The 15,871-nt window shown below is 39.1% G+C and overlaps 1 protein-coding gene across 1 annotated transcript; it reads right to left on the minus strand.

The window, feature by feature from the left end:
• Nucleotides 1–232: 232 nt before the first annotated feature.
• On the minus strand, nt 233–5,531 carry LOC109214064 (GDSL esterase/lipase At1g09390). Its single transcript, XM_019377945.1, has 5 exons — nt 5,068–5,531; nt 3,299–3,484; nt 2,378–2,538; nt 1,201–1,471; nt 233–700 (listed from the first exon to the last, which is right to left on the minus strand). The coding sequence occupies exons 1-5, from the start codon at nt 5,321–5,323 to the stop codon at nt 471–473; spliced, it is 1,104 nt and encodes a 367-aa protein (XP_019233490.1). The 5' UTR covers nt 5,324–5,531; the 3' UTR covers nt 233–470.
• Between the last annotated feature and the right edge of the window lie 10,340 nt (nt 5,532–15,871).

Raw genomic sequence — 15,871 nt, forward strand, 5'->3', positions numbered from 1 at the left:
CCAAATATTATATATCATACAAACTGAGATAGGAGTAAGATTCTTTTCCATCACATAACATATGGCACTATGCAATTTTGAAAAGTCGATTATATAATTTTAACCACATTTTAATATTTAGGAACATAAAAAATATATATAACTTGGCCGTTCTTTCTATAATTTACAAAAATATAATTTGATCATTTTAAAGAAGATCCTTTCTGGGGTTCTTTGTGACCATTTCGGTTGCTAGAAGAATGCAGGCTTAAATTAAGCCAATAGAACCAGTATTCATTCGTCATTCGGGAAAAATGGACTGAAACAAACAGTGTTAGGGAATCATGACTTCAAAATGAAGAGCAAAGAGCTCACCCTGGCAATATGAACTCAGAATGGTATTTTTTTACTATTCTTTTTCTTCAAAGAATTTTCATGATTTTCTCTGCAGCAACTAAGATAAGCTTGCACTTTATTCTTGTAAATAACTATCAATGGCAAAAGAAATCGAAGCCGATTTGTGGAGTGGAATACTCTGTGGACAGTATCTTAGAGGCTATAACTCTGTTAGCTGCCTCAGTATAATGAACTCCATCCCAACTTATGAACTCAGACCCTTCACTGCAAACCTGATAACCGGGGTGACCACATGTCACTCCTTTACGGTAGTTGTATGGACGTCCTCCGTAGCCACAACATGCCATTAACGGATTTGAGAAGCCTGCAAATGCAGAATCATAACATATGAGCAGTAGTTTTTAGTAAGCTGCCAACTATTTACAAATAGTCAGTAGCTCGTGAGTATAATTACTGTGTTGCTTTCTCAGCCCTCATTCTTCTTTAATTTCAAACTTTCCAAGTTTGGTGAATGAACAAGGTATCGGTAAACAAGTGGACCTTAGGCCTAACTCACTCCCAAAAGTTAGCTCATATGGTGGGAATGTCGTGAAACCATATAACTCATTCCCGCTCAACCAATGTGAGACATTCTACCCATAACAACAACTCAATTAGCAAGAAGTTTTTGTTGACAAGTGAAAAGAACCTCTCTACATGAGGGTACAATAAGAAGGAAACATATTATTTTGGGAGTTAGCCAATCTTTTTACTAATAATATCAGCATTTCAGTACCAACTTTAGTAGATCCATTCTGATAATTCACAACCTAAAAACTAGGAAAATCTAGCTGACTAACCAAACGAGAAAGTTTTTATGCTTACCGTAATTGCTGGAGTTGGCTATAAGATCATATTTGATAGCATATATGTCTACATATACAATAGTAGCATCCTTCATTTCAGATCCCAACTCTTGGCACACATGTCGCAGCCCTTCATTAAACAGCTTTGCTGCAGAATTGTAACTTGCAAGACAGCCATGTGGATCAAGATCAGAGGAAACTTTCTGAACCAGGGTAAGTTTTTGAGGTAGGCATCCTAGTGGCCCAGTGTTGTGGACCCAAAATTTCCGCCCTCCTTGAGAATATATGACCTACATTTGAAGAGTTTAAGGGAATGGGCAGACTCAAAAACTATCTAATTTTAAGCTATAATAATATATCTTAAATTTTATGTGAAAGGATGGAGCACTAATATTTTTATTCGAATCTAATAAAAGCTTTAGCCATAGACATGCTAGTTCCAACCAACAGAACTTGTACCGGAATATCATCACTTATAATGCTTGTCTTCATTAAATTTCTTAAAACTTAAAAATAATGTACTCGAATTCTCACATGCAGATATTAAGGCCATAAATAGGGGACACTCTGAAGAGTTACCGTACTTAGATACTGGATTGGACATGCATCTGGTTCTCCAATTATTGGTACATGCTCAAGAATGGATATGTTTAGCAATATAAGATTGCAGAGCTAAATTACAACTTTAAAATATGAAGTGAAGTAGATCAAGTAGAAGACAGCGATATCAAAAACTTGATAACTAAATTGAGACATGTCGGTGTAGATTGCAGAAACATGCTTGCTTACTTTTATGTATATATGCTTTTTTAATTGTATAAAATAAGTTACAAACTAAAAGATATGTCTTTTATTACTTTGACTATGTCTTTTGTGCATTCATGTCCTAAATTTTCCCACACGTGTCATGTCCCGCCATGGTTATGTTTGTAAGTACACTTCACCTACGGGGTTCAAAATAAAACTTCGACTCTATTGCTCTAAGCTTCATTTGGGGGCAAAAACTGCTATCACATAAATCAGGTAGTTAACCTTTTAACACCTCATTAACCCTGCGGTGAAACGTTTCTTAACTAACTTTATCCTTCCTATGCTTTTCTTCATATTAACTTATTGATGTTCTTGTTTGTGTTGTACTTCCTTCTTTTGGTTGGGAAAGCAGGGGAAAGTGAACGAATAGTGATTGAAGAAATTACCTGAATTGCATTCCTGATCTCTGTAACAAAGGAGGGGATCAACTTGACTACTTCTGTGTAAGACATGTTCCTAGCAAATGAATCGGCGAGGTCATTTTGTCCAATATCTATCATAAAAAGAGCATTGCGGAATCCTTCATCACCAACCAAATTTCCAGAACCTGGATGTAACAGTATGAACCCAAGTCAAGATCATGTTCACATTTCTGGGTACAGAAGCATGGGTAACAAAAATTATCTATAAGTTTCATAAGCTTAACATCTCTTTGTGTTTGATGCTCTATTAGCAATGAACAAGAAAAAACAAAAAACTAGGGACACGCCATCTCAATCTGAAATTGTAATGAGCATGTTGCGCACTGTATAAGTATCTTTTAACTGAATTAAAAGAGCTGGCCTAGCTGGTCTCCAGTCCTCATGCAAACTGGGTAGTTTAATCGAAGATAAATTCACGGAAGAATAGCCAATACAACAGATCCGAGGGTATGTAAAAGATTTTAATGTTCTACTACTTTTATTTGGACATAGCTCGGCAATTTCCAGCTTGACCTGTTTGAAACAAAATGTGCCCTTTAGCTATTAAACTGGAACAAGAGGGAAGATGAAGAATTAGATTTCAATTTTCACATTAAGTATAAACTTGCAGCTTTGATAACCAACATATTCTGTGTTCATAACAACATTGCATATGCACATTAATGAGATTATGTCCTCGAATATCACTAGAAAAGCCTCAAAGTATGCAGATTCCAGATTTTCTAAGCACATCGATGCTGGAAATTAGTAAAGTATCAAGAAAGATCCTTACGATCCCCTCCCACCCACCTCACCACCCATCAGAAAGAAAAAAAGAAAGAAAAAGAATAAGATGTGAGCGATACAAGATTTGTGCAGAGAATGAAAGGAAAGTGTAAGAATTACCAGCACTAACAAGTTCAATTGAGCGATCCTTGAAATGAAGGAATTGCATGACTTGAATATTTAGTGCAAACGGTTCATACTTAGGCAGCAAACGAGATCCTGCTATAGCAAAATTTGCTCCATTCAAGAAAGTGGATCCTACAGAGTCTAGGTATGGGCTCAGGAACCTTGTATTTACACTTTGACCTGCACTAACAAAAACGCAACCTCAACTCAGAGAATTGGTAACCGGTGATACTTGGAGAGAGTATAATTACGTATCCATAACAAACTAAGAAGTAGATATACTATAAACTACACCATCGTTGATTCACACATAGTAGGAGGGGAAGTAGTGCTTCTGGAGGGCTATACAGATCCCATAATAATGCAACGCATAAAAAAATCTTTGATAGTTCTATGAAAAATAGTGACATGAAAATATTGGAAATATTCCTCAGTGCGATCCCTATTACAACCTTCAAGTTTGTCTTCATTTTCATTTGCCAAGATATTCTATATTCCCAAGGCACATGGTAAGAATGTGTGAACCAAAAGATCCAACGGTAACTATTTTCCTCACAATGAAGATACCTGCTACATGTTCTGTCTCAATACAGTAGGAGACAATAATCCTAATTGTTTTGCACATTGCATAAGATTCATGACAATTGAGGTCCTAATTACCTTTCACGTTTTATTAACTGAAAGAAGAAATCCATTTAGAAGTATCTGTATAAAAGTTGTATGCAGTTTTTCTTTGTTTTGTTGCAGCATACACCCGTTATCCCAAGGTAAATAAAACTTAGCACAAAGTAGTCCCATTAAGCATCACTCAACTAACTTTCACCGTAGTGTTACAATCTTTCCTTAAATGATTCAATTTGCCTAAAGCAAGTACAGTCAAACCTCTTTATAATAGCCTCGTTTGTTCCAATATTTTTTTTAGTTGTTATAGTGAAGTGCTGTTATATAGGATGTATATTATAACATAACATGAAAATCAGGTCCGAGAAAAACTTGGTTTTTATAGTGAATGCCTACTATATAAGGATGCTATTATCGAGAGATCTGACTGTAATTCCAAAAGAATGACACAAAAAAACCCGAGAGTAAACCATCCTCTAAAGATCATTAGTTTATTGTGGACCCTGATATTTTCAGCCATCAATGAGTTACCAATTTTCTGTCATTTGATATTTACAAGAGTATCACATTATAAAACAGAGACTGTTGGCAGTTGGCAGCTGGCAGCTGGCAGCGCGGTGCACAATAAACCAGAGACTAGGTAAATGAAATGAAGCAAAGTACATTTTCAAGTTAGCTTGATGAATGGTCCATATTATGTACTATATAGAGATCATAGTTTACCCAGTCAATTTTTCATTCTCAAATGGATGATGTAAAAAAAAACTTTGAACAAGGACATTTTTCAGGACCATAAATTTTGTAACTAATGCAATGCTAGGCTATTAATGTCCTCAATTTGATTGCATGAATAAACCACAGTAGTCAAGCTTGCATTTAATGAAATGCCAGATGCTTACAAACATTAAAATCCAAGTAGGACCCAATCAAATATTCATCACAATCTTTCAAAGATAGTATGACATTTTACCTACCAAACAATGCATGCAGTGAATCCAACCAACTCCGTACAAATTCATACTTCCAATGTACAATTAAACAAGCACTATAGAAAAATGAGAACAAAATAAACAAAGTAACAGGAAAAGAAAAAGAAAAAAAGGAAAAAAAAAAAAAGAGGAGCAAGAGTGAATAGGACTTACAGAGAAAATCAAGAATGAGGCGACCATCAGAGAGACGACCAGTTGATCTGCGGAAGAAAGTTCGACCATTTGGGAGGTTAATTGGGTACCCGAGTCCGGCCACGAGTCCACCCGTATCCGAGTTAGAATCACCAAAATTGAAAATAACTGGTGCATTTTTACACTGAGCTAGAACTGGGTTAAGGAAACAAGAGGAAAGTACAGAAATGACAATAACATAAGCTGAAGCTTGTTGTAAGAATGAGACCCAAGCCATGTTTGTTTTTCCTCTGGCTTTACTTGGTAGAAACAGCCACTAGTCAGTTCTTCAACTTCATTTAGTACTAGTAGAACGTTGGCAGTTCTTGTAGGGTCCTTTTGGAACAATGTGTGGGCTCCACTGACATGGTAGGTAGTCCCCATTTTGTTCTTTTCCCCATGTATGGACAAATTATTTTTTATTCCTCTTCCTTTATTTATTTCAGAAGTAATTTTGCCTTGTTCCTCAATATATTTCCTCATCTTACCAGTTTTTATGTTTGTCTTTCTGTGGCCACAAGGTAGGGCAGTTGGTCTACTTAGTGGCGGACTCAAGATTTTGTGCAAGCGGGTTCAATATTAAATGTACATAATTTTAGTCGTTAAATAGTAGTTGTCAAGTGGGTTCCAAAAAAATATTTATACGAAATTTACGCAACTTTAATCGTAATTTATACATATACACAATATTATTTTTTGATGAAGCGGATTCAGTTGAACCCGCTTGCCACCACGTGCATCCGCCACTGGTCTAGTTCCACCTACCATGTGTACGATGTTTGTACGTTCTTTTTAAACAGTAAAATTCGTTGATCTCTTTCTCAACTTAATCTTACGACTAGAGGTGATAAAAGAGTGTGTTAGGACAAAATAACTTATTGGTCTACCCTATTTTACTCAATTTATCCCACAAGTTTGAAGGATTAATTTGAATATAACAATCTTCGTCTGAGGTGTGGCGTAATACATGTTGGGCAATCAATTAGCTCTTTTATAGTAACTATCATTACTATGAAGGAGTATTTACCATTTCACCACGACAGCTCCACGATGGTTGGTAATAATCGAAGAGACTGTTAAACAACCCGTGCCTCAAACTATGATTTGGTAACATTCACCATGCTGCATTATTTACTTCAATTGTAATGATGCAATTTCAAGATGATACGCCCCCAAGCCTGGGCCTGAAATTCTGGAATTATATTCTCAAACAAGCTTACATTTGGGTCTCCTCCTCATTGTATTGGATTCCATCTAAAAATACCAAAACTTGGCCCATATTACTACCTTATTCTGTCACAAAATCTGGACTGCGACTAGACTCCAATAGGCTTTATTCACAACACATTTATAATTGGATTTTTTTTTAGAAATAATCCGATTTACAATTGGTAATTAAAAATAGCCACAATTTCAAAAGTAATTGAAGCTTAGCCGCTTTTTCACGTAAAGATAAAATCTAAACAAAAACACACATAAAGATCCAGAAAAATTCCAGCATAATATGCTGGAGTTTGAATTTTTTTACATATGAGATTCCAGCATAATGTGCTGGAGTTCCAGTATAATATGCTGGAAGCCTGGAAGTTTATACGTCGGAACTCCATAATCCAGCATATTATGCTAGAACTTTTCGTGTTTCAACTAGAGTATTTTTGTCCAGATTTTTCTCTGCATAAAACAGTGACTATTTTTCTATGACTTTGCAAACGTTGGCTATTTCTTGATTACCAGTCAGAAAACTGGCTAACTCATGCTATTCACTTTAAAATTTAGATATAATTTGTAACAGATCCGGTGTCACCGGTGGTGACAGTGACAATCCCGCACTCGTCTCTTTTTCTTGGTCCCGTGGTGTGTTGTGTGTTTTTCAGGTAGCATTTTTTTTGTGTCTGTTTGGTGACGGATGGGAGGTGCACGCGCAAACGCGACAAAGCAGGCCGGTTGGCAGTCATAAGGGCTGGACGTCAGGTTCCACCGCATCTGGAGTATAACAAGTCGAAAGTCCAGGTTCTATTCGCGGGAATTGGTACCTCTGGCCACCTATTTCTTTTTCACCTCTGTTAGTTAATTTGTTGTTGTAGTAGTTCGTAATATTTGTTACTTTCGAGTTTAGACCTTTGCTTGTCTGTAGTTGCATTTTTTGTCTAGACCACCGTAGGTATAGCAGGTGTGGTTTGTAATGGTAGAGTAGGGTCATGTCCTCGGGGTGGGCGGGTGGAGGGGCGGGGGTAGGACACGGGTCAGGGGGTGGGACGGGGCCTAAAGGGGGTAAAGGTAATAAGGGAGCCTGTAGGTTGAGGATTGGATCGTGGAATATAGGGACGTTGACGGGTAAGTATATAGAGCTGGCGAAGATTCTCCAGAAGAGGAAAGTCAATATATCTTGTGTTTAAGAGACCAGGTGGGTAAGATCCAAGGTGAGAAATACGGACGGGTTTAAATTGTGGTATTCCGGACCCGTGAAGGGCAAGAACGAAGTAGGTATTTTGGTGGATAGGGAGCTCAAGGAGTTAGTGGTAGAAGTTAGGCGGGTGAATAACAGATTGATGGCGATTAAACTAGTAGTTGGAGGGAGCACTCTGAATGTCGTTAGCGCTTACACGCCGCAAGCGGGCTTGGACGAGGATGTTAAGATGCGCTTCTGAGAGGGGTTGGATGAGGTAGTGCGGGGTATTACGCCTACGGAGAAGTTATTTATAGGAGGGGATTTCAATGGTCATATTGGGTCATCTAATGGGGTTATGGCAAGGTGCACGGTGGCTTCGACTTTGGGGATAGGAACGAAGGAGGTACTTCACTGTTGATTTTCGCTAGGGCTTTTGAGTTGGTGATCGCGAACTCTAGTTTTCTGAAGAGGGAGGAGCGTTTGGTTACTTTCCGGAGTATGGTGGCTAAGACTCCGATTGATTATCTCATCCTCAAGCGGTGTGATAGGGGGTTGTGCGAGGATTGTAAGGTGATCCCGAATGAGAACCTCGCGACTCAACATATGCTCCTGGTCATGGACGTCGGTATCGTGATAAAGAGGAAGAAGAGGTTTGTATAGGGTCAACCGAGGATCAGGTGGGGTGCTTTCACTAAGGATAATGCGCAGGAGTTGAAGGGTCAGCTGATGGCTATGGGTGCCTGGAAGAGTGGTGGGTAAGCTAGCGCTATGTGGACGGCGACGACGCACTGCATAAGGGAGGCGGCGAAAGAGGTGTTAAGGGTCTCGAAGAGCTAATATGGCGGGCACCAAGGCGACTAGTGGTGGAATGACGTGGTCCAAGGTAAAGTGGAAGCAAAGAAGCGGAGTACCTTACGTTAGTGAAGAGCATCGACGATGAGTATAGGAGAGCGAACAAAGTAAGGTATAAGAAAGCTAGGAAGGAGGCAAAATTAGCGGTCACAGAGGCTAAGACTGCTGTGTTTGGTCGGTTGTATGAGGAACTGGGGGCAAAGGTGGGGACAAGAAGTTATTTCGGCTGGCCAAAGCGAGAGAGAGGAAGGCACGTGACCTGGATCAAGTGAGGTGCATCAAACATGAGGAAGGTAGAGTATTGACGGAAGAGTCCCAGATTAAGCATAGATGGCAGACATACTTTCATAAACTTATGAATGAAGAGGGGAGCGGTAACATCGTGCTAGGGGAGTTGGGGCACTCCGAGAGTCACCGAGACTTTAGGTACGGTAGGTGTATTAAGGTTGAAGAGGTAGTGGGAGTTGTATGTAAGATGAGTTGGGGCAAAACGACCTGACCAGACGAGATCAGTGCAATTTTGGAGGTATGTGGGTAGAGCAGGCTTATAGTGGCTGACTGGACTGTTTAATGTTATTTTCAGGACGAAAAGGATGCCAGATGAGTGGAGATGTAGTATGATGATTCCGCTGTACAATAACAAAGGTGATAGCCAGAATTATAACAACTATAGGGGCATCAAATTGTTAAGTCATACCATGTGTGAGCACGTGATTTTTGCCCTATACGAAATACTCCTACAAATTAAAGAAATAAAAATTTTCCAATTATTCGCAATTTTTTTAGGATTTTTGTAGGATTTTTCGTTAATTATTTGCATTTTTGTGCATGTTTGTTTTATTAAAATCAAAGAAAATAATATACCAAAAATACCATGCATTGCATTTAGATTTTGTGTTCACATTTTAGGATTAAATAAGTAATTAATTGCTTTACTAAATTGAAAATCACAAAAAAATTGGTTCATTTTTCACATTTTGTTTTAATTCTTAGAATAGCGATTTTTCTCTTTTAATTTATGATCAAGTAATTGTCATAAATATTATAATTAGATAATTCGTTTAATTTTATAATTTAGAATTAATTTAGGAATTTAATTTAAATTTTTAATTAAAAAAAGAAAAAGAAAAAGAAAAATGGAATTGGAATAGGTGGGTCTTTAAGTCCAAATGGGCCAAAATTCTATTTAGCCCAATCCTCCACAACCAGCTCCATTCCCTATCTGCCCTTACCCAGCCCCTCACCCCAGCCCAAATTACCGCCCCAACCCAGACCCGTTCCCACTGACCCGCCCCATTCCCCCTTAATATATAAACCCCTTTATAATATTTCCCTAAAGAAAACCCTAAATCTCAAGAGAACCAAAAACGGCGCAGATACACTGTTCATCGTCTCCCTCATTTGATTCGGCCTTAACTCGCCTGAAACTCAAGCGAGTTCACTCACACACGGGTCCTATCCCTCCACGTCACCCTAATCCTAACGGATTTCTGACAAAAAACGAGAATATTCCCTCGAATTTGCACGATATTTTTGCATTCTGGAACGATTTGTTGGACGAATGGGAGCCATGGATGGATGAAAATCAATCCATGCCTTCCATTTGTCCTTAAAATCGTTTACAAACGGGTCGATTTCTCCGGATTTTGGAAGAATATTCGAGAAGATGAGATGCTTATATAAGGTAAGGATTTTCTTGAAAAGGGGGACATTTTTTTTGGAGAGGATTTTCCGGAAAAGAAATTGAAAGCAAAAATTAGGGTTCAAAATTTTTTTTTTCTTCTGCAGTTTCTTTCTTTTTCGTGTCTGGCTGGGAACAAAAAAAATGCAGAAATATTGAAGTGTTCCATGGTTTTATTTCAAGGTCAATTACTGTCTAAAAATGTCGAAATCTTAAGGTCTACCTTCTTATTTTTTGAGTCCAGATTCTGGGTAAAAGCGGAATTTGTTCGAGAAGCTTAAACCTGTTGCTGCTCGAGGTGCTAATTGTCAGCCGCTGTTTGTTTTGTTATTCATATTCAGGAAATCACACAAAAACAAAGGTTCATATCCATTTCCTTTTTTATTTTAAGAATTTTGTTTGTGTGTTGACTGATCCGAAAAAATGATATAAAATGCCTGACTGTTTCTATTTCTTGACATGAGATAATCTTAGAGCTTATTTAACCAAATTATTAATATTTCTCTTCTTATACATTATTAAAGACCTTATATTTTATGGTATTTCTTTAAGGACTTATTTGGTTATTATATTTTTTTTTTCATTTGAGTAAGTGCATCCTTCTTTATGTGTTTTAGCTGGTTCAGTAAGTGGCAATCAATATATTGAGTTTCCTTTGGTCAATTCAGTAGGTTTTCTTTTGGTTAATACTGACAATGATGTCTCCCTTTCTTCGCATTTTTTGCCGTTTAGTTTCGCTGGTTCTGTTTTGCTGGTGTGGTCCTAATTCTGCTTCTCGAGCCTAGTTATGAGTGTACTGAATAATGGGTGGTTGAATTAAAGTCCAGTTTCTATGTTTAACATGTATTAACAGATGGCTATTCTGTTCAGATTTCATAGGTTAGGATCGTGATTTGGGATGTTAATGCTGCTTTATGTATGTGTGTTATCTAATGGTGACAATAAGAGACATAGGGTTTGATTATGAAGTTGGATGGATATGAACCGAGTTAATATTTATTGGCTCTTATATTCAGATTCGAGTATTATTCATCTAATTAGCCTCAGATTTTATGCCCTTGTTTGATGTGATTCAATCTCCTCGACTTGTTGAGATTTTGAAGTTGAGGAGTCAAGACAGCAATTCCAATTTGTTTAATTTGCCATAAAATTGCTAATCTGATTCTATGTTAATGCTGTATATCCATAATTAGTGTTGATTTGTGCATATAGGTTGAATTGGGCCAGGCTCGTGAGTGGCCCAAATAAGGCTATGAATATGAGTTTGAATGTTTCTCAGTCCTTGGGACCAAGAATTTGACTCAAATAAAATCGCATGGGCTTAAATGGGCTCCTGTGCGAGCAAAGCATATTTGGTTATCAAAAGCCTGGTTTCGAAATTTTTGGGCCTTCGTGGAGTCTGTTTGATTTGCGAAATTGAAATCACAACTGCAATTGGTTTTAAAATATATGCTAAGTTTGCTTTACATCCGAGCTTTAGTGTTTAAGTGATTCGGTTAACTTATATGTCATCGATTCACCAGTAATTTCAATGTATGTTACTAGTGAAATAAAGGGAGAGTCATCTTTGAGGAATAGATTAATATTCATAGAAAAGCCTTTAGGTGCGTTTAATATACCATCGTGATTGCGTACACGTTCGCGTGACATGATTACGATTCTAAAAACAAAACCGGAGTATGCGTTCACGCAACATTGGCCAAACTTTCCTTAATATTAACAAAACGTTATCGATTGTGGACACTTTCGCGTGACATGGTTTTTGACGCGCCAAACAAATGGGTACACGTGCGCGTGACCTGTTTTAAGACAATTTCCTAATTAAAAGAGGCAAATGCACACAGGTCCTAAATGAGTAATTAGACAATTTGATTAAGCCAGGTATGATCAAATCGACCGTGCTAGAACCACGGAACTCAGGAATTGCCTAACACCTTCTCCCGGGTTAACAGAATTTCTTACCCGGATTTCTGTGTTTCGCAGGCCTTAAAACAGAGTCAAATCTCCGCGATTCGGGGTTCTAAACCGGTGACTTGGGACACCATAAACTATCCCAAGTGGCGACTCTAATCTTAAATAATAATCCCGTTTCGATTGTCACTTAAATTGGAAAAGCTCCCTTATACCCCTTCCGGGGTGTAGTAAAAAGGAGGTGTGACAGCTCTGGCGACTCCACCGGGGACAAGAACCCAGAACTTCTGGTTCAAGGTTCAAGAATTCGAGCTTGTTAATATGATTTTGCTTGGCTTTATTTATTGTTAATATTACTGTATTTTGTGAACCTAATGTGCTAATTGCTGTTTATTTACCATTTCGATATTATGTGACTTGTATTAAAATGCCTTCTTACGCCACCCTTCTGAGTCTTCTTTTTGCGCACACGTTCAAGTGGCCCACTTTCTATTAGAAGTCATACCAATTAAGAACGAGGCATGGGCCAGCAACAAGGCCGGTCATACTTTAGTGCTCCCAGTACGTTGCCCCCACCTCGGCTCGAGGTGTCCACTCGGGTAAACCCAATCTAGAACACAACCCAGGTTTAAACTTAGAAGAACATAACCTCATGCCGAATCCCTAGTAGGAACATTTGTTTGCATCACGTGCATTTGACTTAGGGGACTCAACACAGGGGTTGGGTCCGTCTAGGACAGGTGTACCTAAAATAACAGACTATCCTGATGCATCTTACGTTCTATGTGAACATTTATTTGTTTCGGCTTGCATGCTGACCGGCTAGGAAAGACAATCAGGGGAAAACCAAGAGTGGCATAGAAAGGAAATAAACCCGGTATTTGAAAATATCCCGAAACTCTGCCGAATTTTTAGAAAAAAAGGGATTTGAAAAAAGAAAAGAAAATAAAAACAAAAAAAGAGAGCAAAAAGAGTCTTTTCAAAACAAGTCACTCGCGTCTTCTTTTAAAATTATGTCAAGACTGCCCGAACTACGCAGGTCTGATTCCCACCGGATGGGGGATACATAGGCAACCTACATAGGGTTCGACCTCTTTTTGCAAGATTAACCAAAGAAAGTGAAGTCGTAGGTAGGGATCCGTGTCAAGAATAAGACGACCCAGCTTCGGCGACGTTCTCACCGAGATAGCCTTAGAATATTTTCAGTTGTCGAAGGGCTATTTTCGTAGAGAACAAACAAGTCTGTCGATAAAGGGTCATTTTTCTAAGTGTCTTCCCCTGGCCTCAAAATTTACTTGAAATTGCGAAGGGACCACATTTACCAAAGCAGCCACTTTTGTGCAGAAGGGGAAAGGGTCGTTTTCTTTTGGAAGTCAAAAACTGTTTCCTCAAAATCTATTTGAGTCAATCCTAACCCTAACCATTCACAGGTACAAAGATGAACATTGTCCAGGACCCGAAACTACTAGTCATAGAGCAGGCTCAGTTGCAGTTGCGCATGTGGTGGTTTGACTTGGACGGAGATGGTCAAGACTGGGTGAAAGAATAGTTGGGTGCTCTCATTGATATATTGGAAATCAAACCACAGAAAGATTTGATCAAAGCTTTGGTAACCTTTTGGGATCCTGCGCACAATGTCTTTCGCTTCTCGGATTTTGAGCTCACCCCTACACTAGAAGAAATAGCTGGGTACATCCATTTTGGCTGGGACTTGAGAAAACAACAGTTGATATTCCCGAGAGCCCCATCAGTGCACAAATTCTTTGATCTTCTTAATATCAACAAACAAATGAAGAAGGCTCATGTGGATAACGGGTGTTGCTCCTTTTAATTTCTGTATTCCAGATTCGGGCATTCGGTCGGGTTCGAAACACATGAAAAAGGATTGAACCACAAACAGGACAAGAACCTTTGGCAAATCTATCGTAGGTTTGCCTTCATAGTTGCGTTCCTGGCAATCATAGTCTTTCCAAATGCCGAGGGGACGGTAGATACCCGCATGGCTAGAGTCGCACAAACCCTTGTTACAAAGAAAGATCACACACTTGCTCCTCTGGTACTGGCAGACATTTACCGGGCATTGACATTGTGTAGATCCGGGGCTCAATTCTTCGAAGGCTGCGGTGTTCTTCTACAAATGTGGCTGATCGAGCATCTCCGCCACCACCCCAAGTTCATGAGCTATGGTTCACGCAAAGATAACTTCATCAAAAGCTACGAGGAAAGGGTGAAAGATTACAACGCTCCACAAGGGTTTGAAGCTTGGATCTCTCATTTGAAAGCTCTAAAAGCAAGTCAAGTCGAATGGACTATAGGTTGGCTCCCGATGAGAGAAATCATATATATGACAGCCACAAAGGGTTATTTGATGTTGATGGGTTTGCGGAGTGTCCAGCCGTACACACCACAGAGGGTCTTAAGGCAGTTAGGGAGATATTAGGTGGTACCTGAAGACGAAGATCTAATCACCCAGGTCATCAAACTCCATCCAAAGGCCGCATTTCCAGAGGCTTAAGTCCAGCAGGATTGGAACAATTATCGGTATCTGAAAGATGGCACCCAGGTACTGGATGTTGCCAAAGGGGAAGTGAATCCGAATTATGCAGCGTGGTTTGAAGGAAAGTCAGGTGCAAGCAATGAGCCAGGGCCCGAACCAGAGCCCGAAAGACCAGCAAAAAGACCATACGTGCAAGCTTTTGATGACAAAGTCAAGGAAAGGTTGGCCTGGGGAGAGAAGGAGAAAAAGTACCAAGCTACCATTCACACTCTTGAAGAGAAATTGAGAAACGTTGAGTTCAATAATTATCTACAACTGCAAGAAGCCGAAGGAGAAAGAAAGAAATTAGCCCAGGAAAATGAAGCCTTGCGAGCTCAAATTCAAAGAATGAAAATCGCCGCCGAAAATCCGGCCAGAAGTAGACAAGATGAGAAGCTCATAAACGGCCTTAGGAGAATGGTAGGTGATTACGAGGCGGACCTGGAAAAGATTGAAAAAGAGTTAGCAAAAGCCCAAGCCAAGTTAGCTAAGAATGTGGAGGGACGGGCCAGTTTCGTCCGACAGCTGAAAGAGAAGTACGATAGAGGAATGGGGGGTCTAAAGAAAAGGATCAATGTCCTAGAAAATGAAATGACCAAACAGGCGAAAGATTTCAAAGCAGAAAGGGAACATTGCTATGCCCTGATGTCGCAGTTAGAAAAGGACTTGCAGCAACTTCAAGAGGAAAATCATACTGACGAGCAAGTTTTGGGGGCCCGATCTCAGCAAATTGGACGATTGCTACAAGAGAAGGGTATTTTCAGGGAAAGGGTTAGGAGGATTGCGGACTACATTGTGATGAAATGCAACGAGTGTAAGGACATGACCCAGTCCATGTTCTTCGCTTCAGTTATGACTTTTGTCCGACAGATCATGGATGACTTGTTTCGACTTCAAGAAGACCTGGCGTATAGGCCCGCAACAAGGCTAACTGGAGCAGCAATGGAAGCACTTATGTACTCTTGATTTTAGTTTTCGAGTCTGTGTTGCAATTTCTTTTAGATTCTGTCAGTCCATTTTGAGTCTTGTTTTAGTTTCTGAAAATGTTTAAGTCTGTAGGGAAGTCGTTGTAATCTGGATGTTTTATAAAATTTGAAGAAAAAGAAAAATGTGTTTTTTTATTTTTATTTATTTATCTACCCCCAGAAATACGCTTGGTCTGATTCATGCAGCATCATGATACGTAGGCAATCCACATAGGATTCGATCATAACCATAAAATAAAAAAGAAAAAAGAGAGTGGAAATAAATCGAGGGGAAAGAAATAATGGCAAAACAAGGGAGGGAAGATATTGCGAGAATAAAAGAAGAAAAAGGAGAGCCAGCAAAGAAAGACGGGAATGAAAAGAGAGAAAGAAAAATGCAAATGAAAAGAATTAGTGAAAGCCGGGATGAGGCAAGCAGCCAATCAAATGCA

Source organism: Nicotiana attenuata, unplaced genomic scaffold (genome assembly GCF_001879085.1).
Source record: "Nicotiana attenuata strain UT unplaced genomic scaffold, NIATTr2, whole genome shotgun sequence".
Taxonomy (NCBI): domain Eukaryota; kingdom Viridiplantae; phylum Streptophyta; class Magnoliopsida; order Solanales; family Solanaceae; genus Nicotiana; species Nicotiana attenuata.